Here is a 27,779-nt window from a genome sequence, read left to right as displayed (position 1 = left end):
ATAAATGGGTTCCAGGTGGCAGAAGTACAGCGGATTCTGAACTTCTCAAATGAAAAACAGTCTGTTAAAAATGCCTGAGTGTTAAAAGCTTGAACGCAAAAAAAGCAAATTGATAAACCTGTTGTCAGAGACTCAGATTCACGTAAGTGTGAACCCAATGGTTCATGTTGTGGCTAAACCTAACTCTTGCACACTGTAGCTAAAGCTGAAAATATTTTCTATTATTCTAAAAAGAGAATGGAGAATACCTGTAAGAAAAAAAAAAAAAAAAAAAAAAAAAGAAAAGAAAAGAAAAAAAAATACTGGAAAAACAAAACAAAACAATAGCTTGACCATCCGCAATGTAATACAATACAATAACCAGGAACTTCCTCTTTAATTATCCAGTTCTTGTTTGGTTGAAGTAGTCAAGGAGACAGAGTGCATAACAGTTAGACACCAGTAAATAATTTGAAAAGAAAGATGTTATATTAAGTGTTTAGGTACGAGGGTTCATTGCCTTAATCACTAATGCAAAAACCAAGGAGATGAACCATGTTCTGGACTGGTTAACTTTGGTTAACAGATAAAAATTACCTTGGAAACGGTTATGGCCTTCTTGAAGTCTCGCCCTCCTGATATTCTGAATCCCCAGGGGGACGGGCCAATCAGATTCACTGTAAATGGCATCATGTGATCACAGGCTGCTACCCAATGCTCTCAGGAGTGCTGTGGGATGATAAAAAAAGAAGTGTGAGAAGAGAAAGGGTAAAAAAAGTGGAAAACCAACAGATGCAGAGACTCAGTCAAGTTTAATTTGGCATCAAGCTGAAATGCCATAGATGTGTCTCATAGTTTCCACAACTCTGAGCCAGTGGCTGCTGTTGAAAGGTAAATTGCCTTCACCTGTTCTTCAGAACACCTTTCATCCCATTCCACATGACTGCAGCTCAAATCCACCAACACTGTAGCAACCAAGAAATAGAAAGGTGCCACATGACTGAAATTCCTAGAGTGTGTTTTTTTTTGTTTTTGTTTTTTTTTAAGATGTAGCAGGAGAGTGTGAAAGTACTCTAGAGTCAGTTTGAGTTTCTTAACCCAAAAATGCACAGTTTGATATTATCTTCAATATTAATTATAAAGCTTATTTATAAAAAAAAAAAACAACATTCCTTTTAGCTAGGGATGCACTGATATTTCGGTGACTTTTTATTAGCGCTTCATCTCCTTTTTTACTACTAGTTCCAGCACAAAATAAACATGGGTGAACACCAGAAGGTATGCTGAAAGATGCATTACCACTTACCGAAATGAATAGTCTCATTTAATACAATGTCACTTAAAGGATTAGTTCACTCTCAAATGATAATTAGCCCAATGCTTTACTCACCCTCAAGCCATCCTAGGTGTATATGACTTTCTTCTTTCTGATGAACACAATCAGAGATATATTAATAAATATCCTGACGCATCCAAGCTTTATAAATGGCAGTGAACAGGGGTCACGAGTATGAGCTGAAGAAAGAGCTTCCATCCACATCCATTCATCATAAACATACTTCACATGGCTCTGGGGGGGTTAATAAAGGCCTTCTGAAGCAAAGCGATGCATTTGTGTAAAAAAAAAAATTTTTTTACAAGTTATGAAGTAAAATATCTAGCTTCTGCCAGACCACCTTCCGTATTCTCGCAGACTCTCGCAGTTCAAAAAGCTTACTATACGTCCTACGCCTTCCCTATTCAGCTTACGGAATAAGTGTAACTGACGCAAGCTAGATATTTTACTTTTATTACTTTTATTATTTTATTAGATAATTTTGCCTTTATTAACCCCCCAGAGCTGTGTGGAATATGTTTATGATGGATGGATGTGGATGGAAGCACTTTCTTCAGCTCATACTCATGACCCCTGTTCACTGCCATTATAAAGCTCCGATGCGTCAGGATATTCATTAAAATATCTTTCATCAGATAGAAAAAAAGTCATATACACCTAGGATGGCTTGAGGGTGAGTAAAGTTTTGGATAATTTTCATTTGAAAGTGAACTAATCCTTTAACGTTTCATTTACATCAAGAAAGCTGTTCATAAACTCATTAATTAGACAGCTGGATTTTGGCTAATTAGGCTATATGCACTATATTACATATTCATTATATTTTTACTTATTTTCATGACAGATTTATTCAAACATAGAATAAATAATGAAGACATCACTAACAGGTTATTACAGTTTATTGTTGTTTAAATGTTTATAATTCTGTTATAAAAAAAGTTGATATAAAAACTGCCTTATGTGCAATTGAAATATTTGTACAACTCAGTTTTAGCTAATTGAGTGTTGTTGATTATTAAATAAGTTTGATTAACTAATTTATTATTAATTTATCATTTATTTTTGGCTTCAGTTTTCGGCCAAGTGCATCCTGAATTTTCGGTTTCGGTCCGCAATTTTTATTCCGGTGCAGCCCTGCTTTTAGCCATTTTCTTTTTCACTGAGGAGCCATAATTTTTAACAAGTAGTCTGACACAGCTGCAAAGAAGATTTAAAATGTTAAAATAAGAAATAAAAAAATCCAGTTGTAGAATTTGCGTTTTAAACAGATCATTAGATTCAATCACATTTAAATAACTTATTCACAGATATGAATCACATGTCTACAGAGCTTAAAACATCTGACAACACAACTGACCTACTCAAATCAACAAAACTCGATGGCAATATAACATTACAATCTTCGAAATGTTGGTAAATATCAACAAAATAATATTGCTGCTACAGCGAACATTTATATTAAAAATTCAGCCAGACCTAGTGTTGATCCTCATAATCTTGAACATTCAATGATGAGCTCTTTGAAAACATGATGGTTCATAATGCCATTGAGACCAAGGCAGATTCTTTTCATTTACACACCCTCATGTCGTTTCAAATCCACAAGACTTTCCTTCTTTTGTGGAACATAAAAGGATAAATTCCATGTTCGGCCAAGACTGTGCTGGTCTCTCTTCATGCAATGGGCTACTTGCACTGAGCTTCGCGAGGAGAAATTCATGTATTCACGCCATCTCTGAGCTTAATCAAACAGTATGTAAATACTTCTAAACGAACTTCAGATGCAGCTTCTGTTTCCTCCAAAGTACAAAGACACTGATGTCATTTGATTGGTAACAGCCATATAAGTGTCTTACTGAACTTACTGATAAAGAATTATTTAATTATTAATAAAGAATTTGACGTGAAAGATGACTGGAAATCAATTTAAGGGGGCAAGTAAGAGCTGATAGAATACTGATGAGAATATTGCCTCAGGAAAAAAAAAACAAAAAAACATTTACTGTACACCACATAAAAAGCACACAAGGCTTAATGTTGATCCCTGCAATAGGAGTGCACTGCAGCTACTACAGGCTTAAATGATGTTTTAAGACATTGGTTTTCAATCCTGGTACTAGGGACCCACCAATCTGCACATTTTGTATGTCTCACTTATCCGAGTTTAGTTCTCACTTAATGACGAGCTGATGATCTGAATAATAAAGGAGACATACAAATCCCCAGGACCCATGATTGAAAACCACTATTTTAAGAGATATTATAAGAATTTTGAATTATCCCTTTAAGGATACTGAAGACTCCAGTGAAGCACTGGTCTGCAGCAGCCTTGTACAAGATCTCACCAAAGTGTTCATGAACTATTTACCTTACAGCAAAAACATGCCTGGACTCTCTGATGCAAAGCTTCAAAAACCAAGACAAGTGACACATGAGAACTTTTTTTGTTGTCAGCATATGGGTTCTGGAATGTGATACGTAATGTTTTACTACCTTATTTTTAATGTAAGAGCGGATGCAGCCATTTATAACTTAAATGTGCAAGGTTTCCGGTTTAATGTATTGACAATTATAAACACACTGGTTTGTAGTGCAAATAAATTATAATGCACAAATACTGCACTTTGTTATTCTTCTAGTCATTTACCATAGCAGCTAATGACTCAGAAGTGCTGCACGGAAAATACCTTACTTCTGCTTTGGAAAAGAAGGTGGATAGCTATTATAAATATCTCAGATTAGGAATACACTATAAAACTACTGTTTTAAGGCGTGGGCAGATTGTGACTGGGCAGAAGAACTGAGGTTTACAGCCTTTATCTCTCCCTGTCTGTCCGCTTACTCAGCCTGATTTGACCTTTGATAGTTTCGATTTTCTTATGCAACACCGAAAAAGTCTAATTAAAAGTCTCGTCATTAAAGGGCCAGTCCATCATACACTTGTATGTACCACAAAGTCATAATTAAAAACTTTATTTTGGTTATCTGATATTGTACATTAGGTGCGGTATGACAATCTTTTATCATAAGTCATTTCATATCATGGTAATTTTTATCTGGAAATTCTACAGAAATATGTTTCACATTAAAGTCCCCCTGTGGTGAAAATCAAGTTTTTAAATGTTGTTTATATGTCTATGTGGTCTTTTTATCATGCTTTAAGACAAACAATGTGCAAATTCATTAGTCAACACCATTGCTGAGTATTTTCTCTTTAAAACTGCAGTAAAACAAAGACAGTCTTAAACCCGTGGTTTGAAATTGCTAGTGTTTCTGACGTCACAAACTACCTTGTAACCAATCACGTCAACGTGCCGGTGGGGTTTAGCATATCATTAACTGACCGCACAAGGGAGTCTCAGGCTGAATCCCAAATGGCACCCTAAACCCTCACGGTCTTCCTCTGATTCCACGCTTTCGTGACGTAATGCCGCTTTGACTGCCGAGTAAAGTCCTCTGCGTAGCTCGCAAACTTGCGGGCTCAGCTGAAGTGCGCATCAAGGGCGCATAGCGGCCACAAAGGGGGCGCTCACAAGCACCCTTCTGAGACCTAAAATAATGAATGGGACACCCTATGGTCCCGTGGAATTACCGGACACGCGCACGTGGCAGCCATTGTAAGTCCACAAGACCGAAAGTGCAAGTGTGCCATTTGGGATTCAGCCTCAGAAGAAGGTTTTCCCGGTATATTTTTCTGTTGATATGAAAAACCGGGTAGATTTAGCAATATGGCGGGCATATGATGCATATTACGATGTCATGATGAACTATATGCCTTTCTCGACTGCTGTTCTGAGTTGTTCAAAGCGTAAGTTGACCGAGTGGATCTCGTCTGAGCTCGTGCAAGTGAGTGGAGGCGGGGCTAACTATCATATTCACAGATCCGTGTATATTAAATGAGGCAAGGGTGTAGAGTTACTTTCAAGCTATTTTAAAGGCATTAAGAACATTTAAATGTATCATTTTGGTGATCAAAGATGAGTTTTAAGGGATAAAATTATTGACTATAGGGGGACTTTAAATAAGCATGTGGTTATTTTATTTTATTATTTATTTATGTATTTATTTATAAATAAATTCAGGGAATTAAAATTGTAAATTAGGGATGCACATTATGTATACTAGTCTGGTACCATATTGATTATTGGCCGATATTACTGATTTTATTTTGAATTTATTGGTAACCATTTATATTTAATTATTCATGCTCTTTTCTTCTTTTTTAAATTTAGATAAAATTTGCATACATCGAACGCTCACTTAAAGTTAATAGTAAACACTTTAAGATCACTGTTAAATGTAATTTCAGCAAATTCAGCATGTCATGACCCCTTTTAATATCAGTGCATCCCTAAATGTAATACTTTAAAAATAATGGTTACAAACTAAGAGACATTACAACTGAAACACACCTCTGTATTGTTTTTACTCACTCTTACGTGTAAAGCAGTTATGATGACTACTAATAGCATAAATACAGTGTATCTGCTGTAATATAAACATTATAGCATCTCTACCAGCTGACACCTTTCTACAGTCACGCGGCATATAGTGTCATACCACCCGGCCCTATTGCACATTTACAGTACCAACTGTGTTTTGAAAGGACCACATGGTTCATACAACCATGATAATGATGTAATTAAAGGAGGAATTTAAAGAATTTGGACATGTAAACACTGTAGATAGGTCACCATCTGTATCACACTGTCCTGAATTTAATAATCAACAGGAGAAAGTGCGTGAAAGCTTGAAATTGGCTCCATACACGGGACAAACAAACCCACACCAAGTGCACAGTGTCCCCTACCCACCATGACCCAGTTGAGGCTACGGATGTCGCTGCATTCTTGGAGAGTTTGGTCCAAAGGAATGCAAATCTACCCCATCATTAGCTCTCCAGGCAATTAGCAGCCTTAACGATGCCTCTGTTCGGGAGGATCTCTCTTAATTACTGCGGCCTCCAGAGACTCTGGCTGCTCTGCGTTGTTATTGAGTTTTTTATGTAATCACAGAGGAGGCAGCAGCCACATTTCCCTCCCTTCAAAACCTCAATTAGTCCAACATGCTAGTGAGGATCCTCGGCTGCTCTCATTAGCATCAACTGAACAGAACAGAACATAACAGAACGTTACTAGATTCACACAGAATCAGTGCATTTTAATCATGTTTTTTGCACTGATTGTAGGAGACAAATTCTTCTGGATTGATCAGAGTATCGTAATTTAAAACTATTACTGTTTTTACTGTATTTTAATCAAATTCATACAACCTTGGTGAACATTGCAAAATTTTACTGACCCCAAACTTTCGAACTATAGTGTATTTCTGAGCCAACCATTAGAAATGTTCCCACAAATGATTAAATCAATATGTTCTATGCATTAAAGTCCCCCTGTAGTCAATTTTATCCCTTAAAACTCATCTTTGATCACCAAAATGACATTTAAACTTTTCCTGTGAAAAAAAAAATTCTTCATGCCTTAAAATAGCTTGAATGTAACTCTACACCCTTGCTTCATTTAATATATGTGGATCAATGAATATGCTAATTAGCCCCACCTCCACTCACTCGCACAAGCTCAGAGATCCACTCGGTCAACTTACTGAGGTAAACGCTGCACAACGCTTTTTACTACGCCGGACACATAACTCAAAACATCAGTGGAGAAAGGCATATAGTTCATCATAACATCGTAATATACATCATACAACCGCTATATTGCTAAATCTTCCTGATTTTTTATATCAACAGAAAAATATACCAGGAAAACCTGGCTTCTTGAGACTCTCCTGCTTCAGAGCGGTCATGGTTAATGATATGCTAAAGCCCGCTGGCACGTTGATGTGATTGGGTACGAGGTAGTTTGTGATGTCAAACACTAGAGATTTCAAACCGCACTTTTTAAAACTGTCTTTAGATCACTGCAGTTTTAAACAAACAAAAAATACTCAGCAATGGTGTTGACTTTGCACATGAATTTGCACATGATTTGTCTTAAAGCATATTAAAAACACCACATAGACATATAAACAACATTAAAAACTTGATTTTCACCACAGGGGGACTTTAATATAGCATGTAAACAGAGAAATGCACAAAAGTCGGTCTAACAGCTGTTGCCAAATGGATTTTAGCAATTGAAAAATCCACAACAAACAACATTTTGTACCTGGTTTTGAACTTTTTCTGTGAAATTTTTCAAATCAGTCATTTTCAAACAATCAAAAAGGGAAGGAAAGGCAGGGAGTGTAGCTATGCAAGATAAAAATAGACATTGTTCAGCTGACTGGGAAAGTGAAAGTATTTGCATCTCAAAAATAAATGGCAGGTTTAGGGGAGTCCATGTTTCCATGTTGACATTTGTTGGCATTTGCCAAAAGACCATTAGTTTGAGTTTCTTTTGCTTCAGCGGGAGGAAATTTAAGGAGATGTGAGCACGGAAAACTGGCAAACTGGTGAACCTGTAATGTGCAGTTGTGCTAGATACATAGTAACTGCACACTGGATTTAAGCTGATCCTATTCATTAACAGTGAAAGGAAATTGTGTCTTCTTGGCGCAAATTTTTGTGTATTGAGCAGCTGCTTCCTAACAACACGTATGATTTTGTTCATGTCAGCATGAGTCCATATAAACTAGCAAACACCACAACACATTCCATCACAACAAAAGCTCACATGTTAGGGACTTCAGAGACTGGTATTACTGGTTCAAACTGGCCAAATGACACTGGCATCTTTCCCACATCTTGCATGTTTTCGCAGACTACTCACAGTGGCAAGTCTCATGACATTTTTATTTGAAATGAGGCTTAATGCTATGATAATACAGGGATAAATCAAAATACCTCAGAACTAGATCAAGTATGGTGGTTTATAAACTATTAGTAGGTATTTGTTTCCAATTAAAAGGAAGTGAGTGGATATGAATGGAATGGTGATGTGAATGATTTACAGCTTTAGAACAGTGTTGTACCAGTGATGCACTGAAATAAATTCTTTATTATAAATTCTAAATTTCATTTTCATTGCATAAGTTTCATTCTTTAAAATGAAAATCTAAACTAAAATATGCAAACCATCTGAAATAGTCTACTTAATCTATGAAATCAAACAGTCAAATCCTATACTGAAAGTCACTGAAAAATATATGCCATGTAGATTCCTTGCATTATGATTACTGTACATTTAGCGTTCACTTGGTCAACATTAACCAATATAGACATTTATTAAAATCATCTGAATCAATGCAGGACCAATTAATACAAACTCAATAGCTTATTATGAACAGTATGCCTCAAATAAAAGTTAGTCATTCAAGGTACGTCAAGGTATTGTTGTTCGTTAACACCGTTTACAAGTCCAGGTTTGAAAAAAATACCCATACACATAACAAGCAGCAAACATCACAAGAAAAGCTTGATGTGTACCAGCAACTATACATTATTTTAAGGTTATTCTATTTGTTGGGATATTAAGATAGGATCTGTTGTTGTAAAGTAGCTTCATTCATAATGGTTCCCCTTTAAATTGGTATGAAATTTCATATCAGCTGGCTATTTTCCCTTATAACCGGCAGTTTAACAAGCCTATAAGCAAGCTATGATAGTTATATGCCAGTTTGACATGAGTCTACACAAAACTTTTCCCATTTCTTCCAAGTCAAAATACTGCGTCCCCTTGCTTGTCTTTTGAGCGGACATTTCTCTGAGCCCGCCGTAAGTGACAGAGAAAACACATGCACATGCTTTCCGATCCAGATCTATATACACAACAGTGTTATTTTGAATATAACCTTTGTAAAAAATATAAAGCAAAACATAAATGTGCAAAAAAATAGTATTTCTAGTGTCAATCAAAATACAGATATAAAATATGTAAAAAAAATAAATAAATAAAATTAATTAAAAAAAGTTAAAGTTTACATTTAATCTTTAGCTTATATCATGTTAAAGTAGTAGGCCTATTTCAAATCTACTTAATGAAATAGGGAATAGACATCTAGACTAGACATTGTCTCCTCAAAGTTTCTGTTATAGAGTCTTTTTCTGCTCATATTTTCAACCTATTTTGTAATTCAACTTAAAAACTCAAGAGTAGAGTTTTATGGCATTTTTGACCTAAATTGCAGTGGCTGAAATTTCAATGCATCCCTAAATCAAAATTATCATCAAGCTCCAGGTTTCAAAAAAGTGCCTCCTGCGCCTGGAGGTCTGTATTCTGAGCTCCATCATGAAGAAAAAAATATTCCGAGGAGGAATTGGCCAACGCGGAGAGATTGAATTAAAAAGGACGTAAGTCAAAAACATTTGCGTAGTTACAACCCTTTCACATCCAAGTGAGGGGGTGTTAGTGTCTGTGAAAGAGAGAACCCATAAAGCTGCCTTTTTTGTACAGTACGTTGGCACTCAGTTTAAACTTGAGAAGGTCAGAGGATTTCTGAGGAAAGGCTAAAGAGCTAGTGAAACATGATATAGAAAACATTAGTTTTTAGCACCTATCATTGCAAAGTTAGTTTGAGGATGGAGAAAGGCTAGAAACTCACAAAAAATGTCAAGAACATGGAGTCATTTCAACCCAAAAGCAAAAGAATAAAAGAAACTAATTTTTTATAAAAGAAATTAAAGTCTATTTTTGTACTAATGATGCTTTGATAGTACTAATGATAGTCCACCTAAGATACAAGAGGAAGAACTTAAGGAATCCTACTGTAAATGAGTTAAAAACATACTAAATTAAATCAGTTAATTGTATACTGAATGAAACTGAATCATTCACATTTCACAAAAACACGTTTGAATCAAGTATCAAACCAGTTAGTAAATGTCATTTGTATAGCGATTTTTTACAATACACATTGTTTCAAAGCAGCTTTTCTGAAAATACATCTTATATCTTAATATCTTCATGCCTTACACCGTGTCCTAACCAGACGTGATAAGATTCAAGAAACAAGCTATTTGTCTGTCCACATCACACGCAACACAGCTACGAGACGCGACAAATCAAAGAAAAATCACAGCCAATCAGAAGAGTCTGTGGGCGGGCTCTCAGTGCAAGCGCACGGCACTCGCAACAAAATGGATTAGCTCATAACCAAATTCATAATTATTTCACCATTTTAACATTAGCCTATTAAAAATACATACTGACTGAAAAAAATCTTTGTCAGAGTTAACTTGTTTGTTCACACTAGGTTGACAGATTGAACGTTCTAGTTTCCTCCCATTTATTTTCAAGATCTGAGTTGAATTATCCATTGTTGCTTTCACTATATAGGTCACGCAAAATGATATTCAAACTCACAGATGTTTTTAACATTGAATAAAGCACATAAACTGTACCTATCAATGTCATGCTTTGTATGTTGTTGTTCCAGCCGTGACTTTGCAGAAAAATAGAAACCGTTTCTAAAAAAGAATTGTTGCGTATTGTTGTCGCGGCTGAATAGGACAAAAACTCTGATTAACATGGAAAAGATGCCTTTTATCACGTGTTGAGCCGTCGTGTCTGGTTAGGTCACAATCAACAGTCAAGCAGCTGAGATTTTCTCTATAGTACAGTATATTGCTTTACGTGATATTCTATGTATACTGGTAAAGTAGGATATGGTTATAGTCGTAGGTTGGAGATATTAGTATGTGGTAATGTTGAGGATTATGAAACCTGGAAGTATTTTACTATTTGCTGATATCACTACCAAGGTTAAATAATGCTTGTAAATGACAGGGTTAAAATTGATCATAATACAACACTAAGTAACTGAGGAGTTTACTGAAAGCCATGGCATAATATTTATATATAATACACTGTACATAGTATATATTGTAGTATCTGTAGTCCACTAGTGTGCAAGCAAAGGCAACTGTGGGAAGGAACAAAAAAACTCAAATGCTATTACTTAAATGAGAATTGGATAGGAAATTTTGCCAAATTTGCATAACTGTCATGAAATTAATGTTAGTTACAATGCATAATAATGTTTTCTTTATACAAAATATATTTTTTTTCCCCCCTTTTAAATTTTGGTATGAAATACAATCCAGACGTGTTCTTGGCAAATTCTGAGATTAATCCAGCTGGACAAGAGAATTTCAGGGGCCCGTATGTATAAAACTTCTCAGAAATGCTCTTAAGAATAGTCTTAAGTTTTGACTTAAGTGTCAAGACATTCTTAGTAAAGAGTAGGACTTTTCTAAGAGTAGGAGACTTTTATAAAGAAGCTAAAAGCAACTTTTAGTAAAGTCTAAGACTGATTCTTAAGTGCTGACTTAAGTGTTATGAACTAAGGACTACAATGATGTCAACTCAAAATGGCCGCCCTCAACCTCTGAATCAGCCAATAGCAAGCCTGCAAGGGTGAAGTCACAGCAGCACAACACCAATCATTTAATGTTATTATTAAAAAAAAAAAAACATTGAAAAAGACACTGAAACATTTTAATATTTTAATTTATTTTTTAAAATAGCTTTGCACTGTGCAAAATAATCACAAATTAGTATTGATGGTGTGGAATCTTTTTCTAATGATATATGTCTCCTCATTTACAATTGGAGCAATGATGTGAACACGAGTTCTATCAATGGCTCCAACAACTCCAGGGAAGCCCACCATCAACATAAAAGTGACTTGCTTTTGCCGCATGGTTTGATTTTCAGTTGGAAAGTCAATGAACTGCCATAAAGTAGTTGCCAAATGTGATGTCCAGCCATATGAAAATGGACATCTTCAACCTTAATTCAAATATTTAAAAAAAAATGTGTTAAAAGATGTAAGCATATCGCGTAGCTGTGCTTGGAGTCAATTGTTTCATGTGTTATAATGAAATTAAATTTTAAATTATTTCAAATTTCAAATTATTTTTGGCCAGGCTGTCATGCAAAGAAATTATGAACATATGCAAAAACAAGAGAGAACCAATGAAATATTAAAAACTGATTATGTTGTAGTCAATGTCATATTTTAAAACAAATAAAACAAAATAATTAATAATAATTAAACATTAAAATAATTAAATAATATAAACAAAAATATTTTCCTCATATTTTCCTCATATTTTGATGGTTTAAGCAAAATTGTAGGGTAATTAAAAAAAAAAAAAAAAAAAACACATGCATCACTTTTGGTCACTATGTTTGGTGTGGTAAGTTTACATAATACAAAAGAGCTCAAAAGAATATCACTGCAATGAAGGTTTATGACTGGCCAAGCGCTTTAGGACCTGCGTTTATATTAGAAAAGCTTTCCAGCGCTGGAGAGAGCTAAGCAGGAAGGCCTGAAAACAGACACGGAAGCTGCTTGATTCCTTATCATGTAAGTAACACTGGGTTTTGATTGTCTGGAGCTGCTGCTCTGTTAGCGATTAACAAGAAACTCTTGTTTGTATTTACTCTTGTGTACTGTACGTAAATTTTTTGTGCTTCCTTGTCATTCGTTCATCATCTGCGCTTTATTTTTCGTGAAGCATCTTGTTGCGCGTCAGCTGTGATAAACAGACATCCACTAGCATTACGTGTGTAACAGCGGCCAGATAGTGAGAGCTTCAGTTAAACTACTGCACACTGATGCCCGCTAGAAAATGAGGTGTTTAGTGTCATTGGTAGTGCATTCGCCTCGCATGCCAGCAGTGATCAGGCTGGGGTTCGAGACTGACTTGGAGCAGGGTGGTTAGTATTGGAGTGTGAGTTTTGGAGGTGGCGCAATGAAGAGAAGGGTGGGTTTGTTTGGGTTGATTTCAAATATCAACAGTGTTCAACAATGAATGAGAAATCGCATACAGCACCTTTAAATGTATTAAAATGCATTAAACAATTATTGTTTAAGTAATATTTACTACATTTATTTTAAGTTATTACATTTCTTATTAGGTCAGTTACAAAAAGAATTGACAATCAAGTTTATATCATTTTATCAACTCAATGTCATCATATAACTCCAATACATCATATCTTTATTGGAGAGCGTGTATCTCTTCTTTGCTGCCATCTTGTTACTCCTAACTAGGTTAGGAGACCTCTGCAGCTCTCCTATCTACTCCTATCTACGATCTCAGATCTACTCCTGTTTTTGCTATTTAGTCCTAAATTAAAAGTACCTCATCAAGTGTTTTTTTTTATTCTTCCCCACCCTGGCTCTAATCAGTCTTTTCAGATGCTGCTCAGAAATGCTTAGAGAAAGCCTACTCTGCTTCAGTAAAAACTAAGTGACCAGACAGTAAGGTCAGCCAGGAAGCTCGCCGACTCTAAAAAGAAACAAATACAGCTACTGAAACTGAAATGAACTCTATTTATTCACTGTAAGCACCATGTCCAGTGCTTTAAGAAATGTCTGAACGCCTAGTTCTGCAGTAATTACTGCTCCTGTAACTGTTCAAGCTGAAACTTCTTTATGGCCTACACAGTCACCAGAAACTATCCAAGGTTCAAAAACTGAAGAATCTTCTCCTGTTTTACAAAAAGTGTTTCTCACCTATGTTGTCATCATATAGCTCTCCCAAATAAAAGCACAGTCCGAATATCCTGTTTAAACAAGTAAGTTAAATTAGTGTTGAGTTTAGCCAAGGCAATTGTTGTGATTTGCATTTTGCACACACTTTTACCCTGAGGTACATCTCTGGCATTTAATCAGGAAAAATTGTGACATGGTAAATAACGCATGATTATTATTTTATTTTTACACTGGAAACACCTTGAGTGACTCATCATGGGGAAGCTGTTCTCCGAGAGTAATGGGAAAAGATGCCAATTTCAGTATTCAGATCTGTGGGAAAGTTATTATATCGGAAGCAGTTATATATAAGTTTTGAATGAAGTGAATGTCTTCAGTGTGTATTTTAGTGCTTGTGCGAGGCTATATTCCTAAACTTTGTCCTCATTGGACGGGTGTTGTTTTGGATTACAATTAAACAATTCTGGTGGAAGATGTGAATGAGAATTCTGGTAACAATACAACATGACATGATCAAAACTACAGATGTGGCATAGAATATTATCATAGTCTCTCTCTCTCTCTCTCTCTCTCTCTCTCACACACACAGACACATGCATCTCAAAGTCATCCAACAGCTCTAAAATAGGATCATTACACATCTTTTTCAAGGAATACAGAGGATTCAAGTATTATGCGCGCGCGCACACACACTTACTTCACATTTGTAGTCAAACTCGTTCACACTTGACTCAACTTGATATCACTCTACTAACTTGGTTCATTTCTGAGAGCAGTTTGCATAAATTTTGGCTTTTAAATGAACTCAGACTGCTTTGGTACAAAACATATTCAGAATGTCTATGAAGTAGTAGTAGTTCTAGTAATATTAAAAATAATATTGTTGGCTGAAAAACTTGAAGCCTTTATTAAGTCCTCTACAATTGAACATGAACAAAGTTTAGCATTAATGATTTAATCAAAAAATAACTTTACAAATATTTTAATTACAGACTTGCTTCTCAGTCCAACTTCAACAACATTCAGTAATTTGGTACATTTGACAATCATGCAATAGGGAATGAAGATGTCAATACGTAATTTTATTTTGCATTTGATTACATTTTTTTTTCTCCAATTCCTGAATATTGATTTAATATTGCTGTTTTTGTGATTACATTATTTGCTCTATTGCTTGTCATTTTTTTCAACATTTATTTCAGAATTATTAGATGCTACAAGCCATTATCTATTAATATTTAACTTAATACTTTTATTTCTTGCTATTGATGTGAAATTAGTATCAAGAATTGTGAAATAGTGTTGACAACTGAAACTACACACCCCTCCCATCACCTCAGGCTTATGTGACTTTTCAAAGTCACACTTTAAACATTTAGCAGATGCATTTATCCAAAGCAACTTACTGTACACTGCATTCAAGTTCATGACCTTGCATTCCTAGCACCTTTACCGCAAATACTGTGACCAGGGTGTGTTCTGAGTTATAAATTACTCTACAGACATAGAAAATATTTAGTATTACAATTAAAAAGATTCAAAGTATGAGCTGTACAGTAACAAATCCATACATGGAGTCTAAAGTCTTGCAGCACACCCCAAACCTACTGAACAAACTGTGCTTTTTCTCACATGATCCACTCCCATGAGTAAGCTTAACACAGTCACACCTGCCCAACACACACCCAGTCAGTACAGCACCGCAGTAATGCCACAGTAACACAACTCCCCTTTAAAACAAGCCAGAATAAAACATTCCCCACATTCTTATCACATTCAAGGTCAGTGAGTCAACAGTGCTACCTTCCATCCCATTAATGATGAAGAAACATCAAACACGGTACAACAACGTGATCACGAAAAGAACGCAAAGGCGTTGGGTGGAGATGAACAATATAAGAGATGACCTCAGTCTGAATAATGAACGGTTTGTTGGTATTTGAAAATTTCACCTAATGACTCATTATAATTCCGCATTCCAGTGGCGGCTAATTACCGTGAGTTTTCGATTTTTGGTTGCTTAAAGCGATTCACTCTTCGGCTGTTGTGTTTGATATGTTTGGCTGTCATAGTAACAGAACAAGATATTATGATCATCATGACTCAAAAGCAGGAGGTATTCACAAGCGCTTCGTTCTAACAAGTATGACACATTCTTCCCCACGGGCCACAAAGACACAAAAAGCTTGGAAAAAAATAGAAAAGAAAATTATTAGTTAATAGGGCTACTATGGTGGTCCTTTGCTTTACAAGCCATAGCATAATGCAAGACTGTCACGATAGCAAAGTTTCAGTAGTTTATACCAATGTATAGTTTATACCAAAACCTATATACCAACAAGTAAACATTATACCAATATAGTAACATTTCACGCTTCTCTATACCACAAATTGAAATATTCCATATATAATGCTACTGAACATTATTAAAAGGGTTAATTTAAATTTTAATTGAAAGATTCAATTTAAATTAAATCAAGTTAATTAAAAAAAATACATATTAAATGTAAAATTTAAATCAAATTAAGTTACATTTAAAGTTGAATACTAAGGGTTAGAAGTTTAATAAAACTTCTTAAATAGCAATAGTAACTACTGAGCTCACCACAATATAGATGAAATCTCAGTCCAGATCCACTGTGCAGGTTTCTCCTTTGAGCTTTCCAGACACTGTCATAAGAACAATATTGCATGGATTTATATATATACAGACACAGCCATGAATTCAGATCATCTGAACGGTCTAAATTGCAACGACAGGCAGTGGTTAAACTGTCGTGACTTTTTTTGCAGAGGAAGTGGTAAGAGGAGACCCAGTTTTTGGTAAAGTATGGCTGAAATAGAGCATAAGTTTTAGGCTTCAATTACAGCACAGAAAACACAAGTAGATTTTGCCCTGGAGAGAGAAACTGGTGGTGCAGACAGACATACGCCATCATTACGACTAGCATATTATCCTGTTCACTGACTTTAAATAAGAACATAGACAGCCTTTCGGATGCTACAAAACACAGAGCACACAGGAAATGTGGTAAGAGACACAGACAACTAGCAACAAGATACCACATTGTGTGCACTAAACAACTGGCAGCACTAAAAATGAGAAACACAACCACTCTCCATCATGCCAAGTGTGATCTTCAGTGAGTGTGCATCTTTTTGCAGAGAGTGACAAATGTTGCCCTTATATGGAGACGGTCTGGGCGTATATTATGCTAATAACTGTGCATCCTTATTAAAGATGCGGTCACACTTACTGTAACTTCCCAGTTAAGTGGAAATGCAAGCTCACGCAAAGAATCGTATCGCCTTCAGAAGTTCAAGTTTGATGCACTTACGACTTGCGAATTCATATAGCAAGATTATGTTTAGTCAATGAGAATATAAATGTCAATATCTTTGTTTAAAGGGAAAGCAGATGGAGTAGATGGTATATTTTCACATTTGGAATTTATTATTTGTGATTTATAACAAAATAGCCCTAGAGTGTGACGACATATCCTGTTGCCAAATTCCTTGCGAGCTTTATTTGCTCAAAGCGTGAACTAACGCACCTTTGTATAATTTGGATTATTCACCTCTAGAACAAGACTCAAAGACAAATTTTTGCCTGTGCAGAATCTTCTCTGCACATAAAAGAAAAGACAATTATGAATTGAAAGAAACATTTTGTCTCTTTCATCATCAACAGCTGATCATATCAGAGGGTGCCATTTCCTTTGTATGTGAACACAGTGCAAATTCTTGCTAAACCAAAGAGACTAGACTTTTTTTTTTTTTTCATATGCTGAAAACATCTGAAAACTGCGGTTTTCGAAGAAAAAAGCTCAGTTTGCTGCCCACTATGAAATAACCGCCAGAATATAGAACGGTATGGAATTGTTTTGTACGGGATGCTATTTTGTGGTCCAGCTGACTATCAAAACCATAAGCGGTACTGCATTACTTGCTTTGGTGGTCTCTGTACACGGCTGATTTATTGTACAGTTGACAGGGTTTTAGTGCAGAGACTGTGTGTAATTATAAGACATGTTTGTGGATGTTATGTCTTCCACAGCCTATTAGCACTCTGGGCATATCTGCATAGAGAACAAGAGCAAGAATGCATCATTCTCAAAGAAAGAGGCTCACTGGGTGGGAATCAAACCCAAGTCCTTGAGATGCAAGTCTACCTGCACCTAAGACTGACCCACCGAATTAAATATATATTATTAATATTACTTCTAATCAAGTCTTATTGGTTGATTTGTCAGTTGCTATTTTAAGTTCTGTCTATACTGTTACTTTTCATTTTATTTTAATTTTGCACTACTGACTAAGCTATTTTATATGGAAGCTTGTTTCTGCCACTGAATTAAAAGGTAATTGTGACTTTATCCTAAAATTCTGACTTTTTTCCTCGCAATTGACCGTTCGCAAAGACCCACCCCCTTTAGTTTCTGTTGCTATGTCCGACAAGTCATGCCGATCTCTCGCCACACATCATGTTCTTACGCAGTGAAAAATACATTGAGGACACTGACAAAGTGTCGACAGACAAGACAGAGCAGGTTACTTTTGATATGAAACAGTCTCAAATTTTGTCATTTTTAAAGAAATTTAAACAGTAAATACAGTTTTGTGGCTCTCTAATGTGTCAGTTCAAGCAGCTTGTGAACCAATCATCTCTTCCTACTAGTTTATTTATAGCATCAAATAAACAAATGAACATCATAAGGAATATTGTTTCAATCGTGGCAGTACACCATTTTTCAAGTTCAAGTCCACCTACGTTAATCTGCTAACTCTCCTGACTGCTTTGTCGGACAAAATGGCGGATTCGGCGTTATGATTGGTTAGATCGCCTGTCAATCAAACTCCTGGCGAAGGGTCAATTGCGAGTTTATATCACGCAATTCTGACACTGTCAAGGTCCAGAAAGGTGCTAAAGACATCGTTAAAATAGTCAACATGACTACAGTGGTTCAACCTTAATTTTATGAAGCGACGAGAATACTTTTTGTGCGCAAAAACATAAATATAACAACTTTATTCAACAATCTCTTCTCTTCCCTGTCATTATCCTTACACAGTTGACGCAGTAAGCACAGTGAAGGCTTCCATGTTTACGTCCGAATGCCGGCTTAGTAGGGCTGGAAGATTATGGCCTAAAATCAAAACCTCGATTAATTGAACATTTTACCTCGATTACAATTACTAAATGATTATTTTGTTTCTGTTTGGTTTTTTTTTGCCCTCATAGTTCACTGACAAGGTTTGTACTATATGCTTCTGACGTAGTACACAGAAACCTGCACTGTGCTTACTGCCTCAACTGTGTAAGGATAATGACAGGGAAGAGAAGAGATTGTTGAATAAAGTCGTTATTTCTGTTTTTTTTTGTGCACAAAAAGTATTTTCGTCACTTCATAAAATTAAGGTTGAACCACTGTAGTCATGTTGACTATTTTAACAATGTCTTTAGTACCTTTCTGGACCTTGACAGGGGTAATTAAATTGCTGTCTACTGAGGAGTCAGATACCTCTTGGATTTCATCAAAATATCTTAATTTGTGTTCCGAAGATGAACGAAGGTGTGGGTGATTATGAAACAATTTTCATTTTTGGGTGAACTAACCCTTTAATTCAGTTAGTTGCCAAGGAAACATTCTTAATTTTCTTCTTTTTTTTTATTTTTATTTATTTTTTTATTTTTTTTACTTTAAGAAAAACTTTTTTAAAAGTTGTAGTTAAAAATAATAATCCTGCAACTGTTAATAATACAGTACCTGCTTATTCACACTATTGTTTGCAGTGCCAATAAATGCCATGGCCAAAAAAGTACATTAAATTGAAAAATTAATAAATAAAACCAATGAATGAGAAGAATGTGTTTTGAGGTGATGGATGTTTGGTAAAGCAGAGTAACAGAGATGGAGAAGGTAAAAATCGAGGGATGACAGAAGAATTGCACAGGTGGAGACAATAGAGAGGTACAAAAGCACTTTCAATGGGTTTGGTCATTGTATGGACACGTGAATACAGAAACATGTCTGGCTTTTTCCCATCCATTCAAAAGTACTGCTCAATCATCAATTACATTCACTGCCCAGCCTCAAAACTGCTTTCGCTCACTTTAAACCTGCAGAGAGCTGTGTTATAGCAACAATACAAGAGCAGCTGGATAGAAACTGATGATTTCTTTTAATGTAACTTCTGATAAGCCAGACATCTATATTCAGTTCTGAGGCTGACCATCCACATTTGGACAGTGTTGATGTCTTCACGTGTTAAGCCGTAACCCTTCACATTATTCTGCATAACTGAATCCAAAATATTTCAAGCCATCCAGGGGTAAAACTTCAACCAGCATACAAAGAAATCCGTTGCATACCCTCAAAATAGTCAAAACAATGTGGACATAAACAAGTTTCTCATCGCAGTCTATTGAAGAAATGATGTCTCAAAACCAAATGAGCTGCCTGACAACATTTTTGGGCATCATAGTCACATCACCTGAAATGTTCCCAATAAATTCAGTGCATAATAACATACAGAATCTCTTAATGTACATTATGCCAAGTAATTTTTTTGGTCTCTCTTCACTGGTTACTGTTTCTGAGTTCATTATAACATAGCACGTTTTAAAGCTTAGATGGAATAACATCTGGTTATATTCTAAACTCAACTCCTCCTCAGTCATGTTTAAAGTCTAAGGGTGTCCCAAGGTTTTTCACAATCCATTAGGACCTCCATCAACATGTTTAAAACCCACATAGTCTCATTTGTTCTCTTTAGCCTTTGTGAGTGCATACTGTGCAAGACAAATGCAATGTTTAAACCCTTTACTATTTTTATCCATATGTCTAGTTTGATATCCTTAATGTACAGTAGTTTGGTCTACTTTTGACGTTTTTAAAAAATCTGCTTTAAAAACAAATACAAAAACCGTAAAGTATCCCACTGAAAATTGAGCTTTGAGTGATGGAGAACAACACGCTCATACTCCTCTGATTTAAACTGCAGTGTTACAGCTGTTGTGTCGATTTACATGGCACATGAGATGCATTTCATCACTTAAATAAGCTGAAAAGCTCAGTTTTCTCCAATTTCTGCGTAGGTTAGTCAGGCTTTTAAGTAAAAGCTCCGGAGGCAATAAAACAGTTGTGTTGCAGTTGTAACAGTGAAAGACTAAAGGATGCTGAACTGTTTCTCACGCCTCGGCTGAAGTAAGCAAACGCACAGTATAATATAGGTAAGTTAGCACTTCTAAAAAAAAAAGAAAAACATCCTAGTAACGGTTTATTTCTGATAAACAAAGTATTTTGGGGAGAAAAGCACTTACCTGGTAAAGAGTTGGCGCGCGGTTAGGAGTGTAATCACAGCGCTGGGTTTGACACCTGTGCGGATGACGTCAAAACCACGCACGCGTTCTGTGTGAGCGCGGAGAATCGCAGCTCTTCTTCTATAAAGTCACTCTACCCGTTTCCTAATGCAGAACTGATTGAGACACTTTCGGCACGTCAGTTTTGAGGCTGTGCGCTACATGTGACCGAATTCCCACAACGCCCAATTTTTTTTTAACTTTTCCCAAGAATGTTTCCGCTGTAGAGATGATGGAGCATCATGCGCGCGGTCTTCTCTCACATGCCACGTGTTTCTGTCAAAATAAAGGCTGGGGGTGGGCACGCGAGGGTGGCACGCGGGGCGTGTCGGGTAGGTGGGATGAAACAGAAATATGATTTTAAAAACAAATATTATAAGACTCCGTGCTAGTGCGCCACCTGGTGACGGCTTATATACATTTAGATTTAAGAATAGTTTGAAGAGTTAGAAGTTAGAAGAGTTTGGGGTCAGAAAAAATCGACAGTTTTATTCAGCAAGCACACATTCAAATGGTCAAAATTGACAGTACATTTATAATAGGCCTATTACAAAAGATTTCAAATTAATGGTGTTCTGCTGAATATATATATATATATATATATATATATATATATATATATCACTGATTCTTGAGATAAGGGACACAACATGTTTTAGAAGTTTTTATTATTTAATAATATATTATTTATAAACTGATATATTTGTAGACAAAGGTCTCAGCTAATGAACCATAAGGGAACAGGTTTTTCTAAAAATGTACATTTATTCATTTCATAACTTAATTTGTCAAACATATTAAAAAGCATGATATTTTAATTTGATCCATCAAACAACAGTTGTAAAGTCTTCATTTATGTAATGATGTTGTTCAGTAAAGGAGCTATAGGTGAACAAAATACGTTTTCTTGGGTTAGGGTTATTATGAACAATCCAGTTCCTAAATTCCTTAATTCTCTACCCTCCTTTTTAATATTAAACATATAACCAATGTTCTTAGGTAAATCAGGCATAATATCATGTAGTTCAGTTGATGCTTTAATATTTTACCAATAAAAAAAGAATAAAATATTTATTTCAAAATGAACAGAAACCTTCATCTGATGTCTTAAATACTGACGGAGTTGACAAAAACTGATGGAGTTGACAAAGGGCCAACTGAAGTTACAAGATTGACAAGACAACGAATTAAGACAACTAACTTTTAAACTAATATTTAATGTAATACAACAATCCTTCCAGTGGTTTGTTTTTCTCCTTTTAGCCATACAATAGGTGATGATACACAGGGTAACTTTTTGAGCAATGTTGCCGAGCGATGCTGCTTGGGCATTTTTCCAATTGAAAATGGGCAACAAATGTCTATCTGGATACTTTAGATAGAAATTTGTTGACCATTCTCAATGGGAAAGTGCCCGAGCAACATCGCTCGGCAATATTGCTCAAAAAGTCGCTTCGTGTATCATCACCTTAAGTCTCATACTGGGTCTCAAGTACAAGAAGCATGTTAGGATGAGTGTAATGTTAAGCATTATTATGTGCCTCCCTGTATCAGCAACATAAATCTTTTCCTAATGTGAATCCAAAGGATCAGTAGTCTTTCTTTAAACCACATTAATTACATACATTTTATTTGTGTATTTGTGCATGTTCGATCTCTATGAAGTTTATTACATCAGGGTTTGCTATTGCTGTGATCTCATGTGAGTGACAGGTTGTAAATTTAAAAAAAAATGTGTACAAGTTATTTATTTATAATAACTGCAATATTCCATAAATAAATAAGAATCATCCATTTTGATTTCATGGTGACAGTAGATGTATATATAATATCACTATATAAAAGTTTTTTTGTGAGCATTTGTCAACTCCATCAGCTACAATGTCAACTCCATCAACGGAGTTGACAAAACTGAATATTTTTCCACCTTAACCACATGTAGAGTGGAGCAATTTTGTTTTCTTTCTCAGTAGTAGCTGCCTTAATAAACATATCAAAAATGCTAATATTTATCCCGCAACTATTTAAAGAAACTTTTACACCGGGATGACGGAGTTGACATAATATCAATCATTTGATAATTATATATAGGCCTACAAATATATATATATATATATATATATATATATATATATATACAAATTTTAAAAGGTTATTATTATTATTATTATTATTATTTGTCTGTTTTGTAACATAAATATGCTTTATTTTTCATCTGGCATCCCAGATCTCTTAAAATCATTCTAAATCAATCAGTACAATCTCACAACACATTATAAATTAAGGCTGTTCTGCATATGTGTTTTGGAAAATGACATGGGCCTTTCGCTGAAATAGACGTCTGTCATCATGTTCTCAAGACTAATTATTTCATTTGCTCTGTAGGTGTGTTGACTAATAAAAGACAGCTTATGAATAACAAACAGAAGCATTTATTGTATAAAGCAGTTGCTGGAAGGTATTCAAATTTGAGTGTGAAGAAAATTGTAACGATTCGAATTAGGCTAATAAAAGTAAGAAGCAACCAATGTTTTTTCATTATTTATTTGATCATTATCAAAATCTGTGAGTACCTTACATACTGCAATACATTGTGTGTCAATAAAAATATATTATCTTTTTCCCATTATTCGATAACTGTGCCATAACGATTCAACAATCTGTACAACAAAATGCAGTCAGCTACTTCAGTTCCCAGAGAATTAAAAACAGAAGTCAAAGTGAGTTAATGATGGAATTCAGATGAATAGAATGAACACCGGCATCTTCAACAACCATTTTTACAGCTAACATAAACCCAAAGTAAAAAGTCCTCCGGCTCCTGTCTTAAAACCTGTGCATGTGTGCTTTGACATGATAAACTCAAGCTGACTTCATCTTAAGGTGTCGTTTTCAACTTGTAAAATCCGCAGAGCTCGTGATTGACATATACAGTTTTCTTAGTTCTAGTTTTAAGCATAAATCAAAAGAAATGAGTAAGATTTACGCCTAAAACAAGAAAAACATCACAAAATAAACTCAATTTAAGATATATTTTCAGAAATTTTACCTTATACAATTTTGCTCTTCGCATATAGTAAATTACTCTTGTTTTAATAATGTTTAGATATTTAACAAGCACACATTTTACTGTTTTTGGCACTGTGAATGACTACACCTGCAAATCACGATGTTTGTCCGATCAATACTAAAAGGCCCGTTCACACAAAGGACGATAACTATAAAGATAATATTAGCGTTCACACCAGCGACGATATCGTTCTGTTTATTCTAAAGCACTGGGTATACTTTGTTTTTTACGCAGTCGAACGCACAGCCTTACAAAGTATACTTCACATGACTGCGTACACAGGCGTTCGACGCATACACAGTTTTGAGCAATCTCTCGCCACGAGTCACAACCCATGTAAATATCTTTGTATTCTTTCATGCTAGAGTTGTACAAGTGAGGGTATTTTCTAACCTGTTCGCACAATCTCTCATCTATGTAGGCCTCCATTGTCGCTGTAGCTTGCATGTGTTCCGGTCTGTTCTGTTTATGCAGTTTTTCTTTGACTACCTTGTAAATCGACGCCCCCAGGGCACGGCTGCCACCTTGTGGATAAACTAATTACTGCAAAAAAAAGTTAAATGTGCATGTGCGACCTGCACTTAAAAGTACGCGCGATTACAAAAATCTGGCGGTGCGGGTACAATACACCCCTACTTTCTTGATGACGAAATTCGCATCACGCACTGTACGCTGACCCTCAAGTACGCATAAAAAGCAAAGTATACTTTGGGCTTAAAGCCCTGGGTATACTTGTTTTTTTTACGCGTATGCTAGTGTACACGCACAGTCAAATGCACATCCTTGGAAAGTATACTTCATTTGACTTGTATGCGTACACAGGCGTTCAACACATACGCAGTTTTGAGCAATCTCTCGCCACGAGTCACAACCCATGTAAATATCTTTGTATTCTTTCATGCTAGAGTTGTACAAATTAGGATGTTTTCTAACCTTTTCGCATAATCTCTCGTCTATGTAGGCCTCCATTGTCACTGTAGCTTGCATGCGTTCCGGTCTGTTCTGTTTATGCAGTTTTTCTTTGACTACCTTTGGAATCGACGCCCCCAGGGCATGGCTGCCACCTTGTGGAATAACTAATTACTGCAAAAAAAAACTTAAATGCGCATGTGCGAACCGCGTGTACAAGTACGCACGATTACAAAAATCCGGCGGTGCGCATACAGTATGTAAATACTCTCTTGATGACGAAATTCACGTCATGCAGACTGTACGCTGACCCTCATGTACGCATAAAAAGTGAAGTATACTTTGGGCTTAAAGCCCTGGGTATACTTAGTTTTTTAGGGCGTACACTAGCGTACGCGCACAGTCAAATGCACAGCCTTGGAAAGTATACTTCAATTGACTCGTACACTTACACAGGCGTTCAACACATGCACAGTTTTGAGCAATCTCTCGCCACAAGTTACAATCCATGTAAACATCTTTGTATTCTTTCTCTTCGCACAATCTCTCATCTATGTAGGCCTCCATTGTCGCTGTAGCTTGCATGCGTTCCGGTCTGTTCTGTTTTTGCAGTTTTTCTTGACTACCTTGTGAATCGACACCCCCAGGGCACGGTTGCCACCTTGTGGATAAAATACACATGTGCAACAGTTTTATTGTCTGCCACTATAAATGCTCGAGCTCTTTAGAGCAGGATGAATTCTGATTGGTTGTCGATGTTTTTATCATTCATCAGCTGGGAAAAATAATTTCAAAAGTGCTTTCAATGATGTCGTTTTACTGTTATCGTTTGTGATGTGTAATCTGCTATTCTTTCATATTTAGAGTGATTTTTAGAACTAAATCTTTATCGTTATAGTTATTATCCTTGGTGTGAACGGGCCTTTATACTTTTGAAAGGCCTGTTCACACCATTTCACATTTTTGTGAATGGGCCTTACCTGCATTAATGAATATTTTCAATTTAATATGGTTTTAGATACAGATTTAAAGAGTCTACATAGAGTCAGAAACCATGTTTAATCTAGTTTGGATGGAACCCACCACAAAATGTCAAACCCTAACTGATTCTTCACTGAGCAGGAGACTTATCCATACAAAAGAGTTTGAAACAGCACTGCCCCAACACTTTCCCTGTCCTAAAGCTTAAGATAATGTTGCATGCTGGGTTTGTTACACAATAAACATGAACCTAATACAGTTTAAACATTTGGAGGCAATTGCATTAAGCGCTTAAAGACTGCGGTTGTGTTTATAATATGATGTGGCGGTCAGCTAAGCCAGCAAGTAAATGACAACTGTGATGATCGTTTAAAAAAAAAAAAGATGCTTTTTTTAAACCATGTCTTACATCCAGATCTTCAGGATATGTAGTGTTCATAGGCAATGTTGCTACAAATCTGAAACCAAAATGGAGGTAAACTTTACAAAGACGTTAAAATTAAGGAAGTCAGCTTAGATAATGTCAATAGGGGAAAAAATAAATGTAATGATCTTCAAAGCATAATGCAGTGTGGATTCATCACAAATACACACATGTGAGTGATCATACTGTGACAAACCCATCTGTGTCCAACATCTGTAAGAGTCTGCAAGAGTTACTATGGGAAAATGGGCGCCATAGTAATAAGGTGAGGAGTGCACATGCTTGGTGGAGGATGTGAAGGAAGAATTTTTAAGTATATATGTGTGTGAGTGTAAACAGGGGCAGTAGTTTTGTATATAGTATACAGTGACAGTACAGACAGAATGTATATTGCATTGATTAGTGGTTGAGCCTGTAGTGTCAGTGAAATAGTATCTGCCAAGAAGAATTGGTGGAAGCTCTTAAACTGGTGCCACATAGTTGCCAGGGAATGTTCCAAAAGCTTGGGTCCTTTCAGACGTACCTGACAGGAAGAGAAAATAAATGTCATTTAAGCAAGAAAACAGATGACACAAATAGCTACCACTTTGTTAACGCACACAAAAAGACTATGTTGATTATGAGCTGCACCGATGATGGAAGTTGCTGTAATGTCAGAAGCGGCCAATAGAGGGCAGTACAGGAAGAGTCTTTGCACTGAGACCACTTTTAAAATCTTTAAAACTTACATATTTCAGTTTTGTTACATGATGTTTATGAGTAGAACTGTACATTCCACTGTGTTATTATCTGAAATAATTTGTATACACTACCATTCTAACGTTTGAGTTCAGATTTTTTTTTGTTGTTGGAAGAAATTATAACTTTTATTCAGCAAGGAAGCAGTAAATTAAACAAAAGTGACAGTAAAGACATTTAAAATGTTACCAGAGATTTATAGTTCAAATAAATGCTGTTATTTTGAATTTTCTATTCATCAAATAATCCTGAAAAAATGTATCATGATTCCACAATCATATAAGCAGCACAACAGTTTTCAACTTTAATAATAAGAAATGCACCAAATCACATATCAGATCATATGACACTGTATTTTTAATCAAATAAATGCAGCCTTGGTGAGCGTAAGAGAGTCAGCGACTTTTTTCAAAACATTACAAAATCTTACTGACCCCAAACATTTGAATGGTAGTGTTTGTAATAGGGATGCAAAGGGGAGGAAATTTCCAGTAAATTTCCAAAAAAAAAATGTATAGAATTTCCAGAA

The 27,779-nt window shown here is 35.7% G+C and overlaps 2 protein-coding genes across 7 annotated transcripts in view; both read right to left on the bottom strand.

Annotated features, from left to right (window-relative positions):
• pdlim2 (PDZ and LIM domain 2 (mystique)) overlaps positions 1 to 21,389 on the bottom strand; it is a 73,474-nt gene extending 52,085 nt beyond the window's left edge. Inside the window, exons 1-3 of one of the 2 annotated variants that reach the window (XM_051903336.1) lie at positions 21,090 to 21,389; positions 16,371 to 16,435; positions 577 to 708 (exon numbers count right to left, since the gene is read on the bottom strand). In XM_051903336.1, coding sequence (XP_051759296.1) covers positions 577 to 672 — 96 coding nt within the window. In that variant the 5' untranslated portion in view covers positions 673 to 708; positions 16,371 to 16,435; positions 21,090 to 21,389. The remainder of the gene's footprint in view (positions 1 to 576; positions 709 to 16,370; positions 16,436 to 21,089) is intronic. The other variant, XM_051903335.1, reaches the window with a different exon arrangement.
• A 2,267-nt stretch (positions 21,390 to 23,656) lies between these two features.
• Positions 23,657 to 27,779, bottom strand: part of sorbs3 (sorbin and SH3 domain containing 3) — a 63,861-nt gene continuing 59,738 nt past the window's right edge. For 3 of the 5 annotated variants that reach the window (XM_051903320.1, XM_051903323.1, XM_051903321.1), the window contains one exon: positions 23,657 to 27,035. In XM_051903320.1, coding sequence (XP_051759280.1) covers positions 26,974 to 27,035 — 62 coding nt within the window. In that variant the 3' untranslated portion in view covers positions 23,657 to 26,973. The remainder of the gene's footprint in view (positions 27,036 to 27,779) is intronic. The other 2 variants (XM_051903322.1, XM_051903324.1) reach the window with 1 other exon arrangement.

This window comes from Ctenopharyngodon idella, chromosome 8 (assembly GCF_019924925.1).
Source record: "Ctenopharyngodon idella isolate HZGC_01 chromosome 8, HZGC01, whole genome shotgun sequence".
NCBI lineage: Eukaryota > Metazoa > Chordata > Actinopteri > Cypriniformes > Xenocyprididae > Ctenopharyngodon > Ctenopharyngodon idella.
This window is presented reverse-complemented; position numbering and strand designations above follow the sequence as displayed.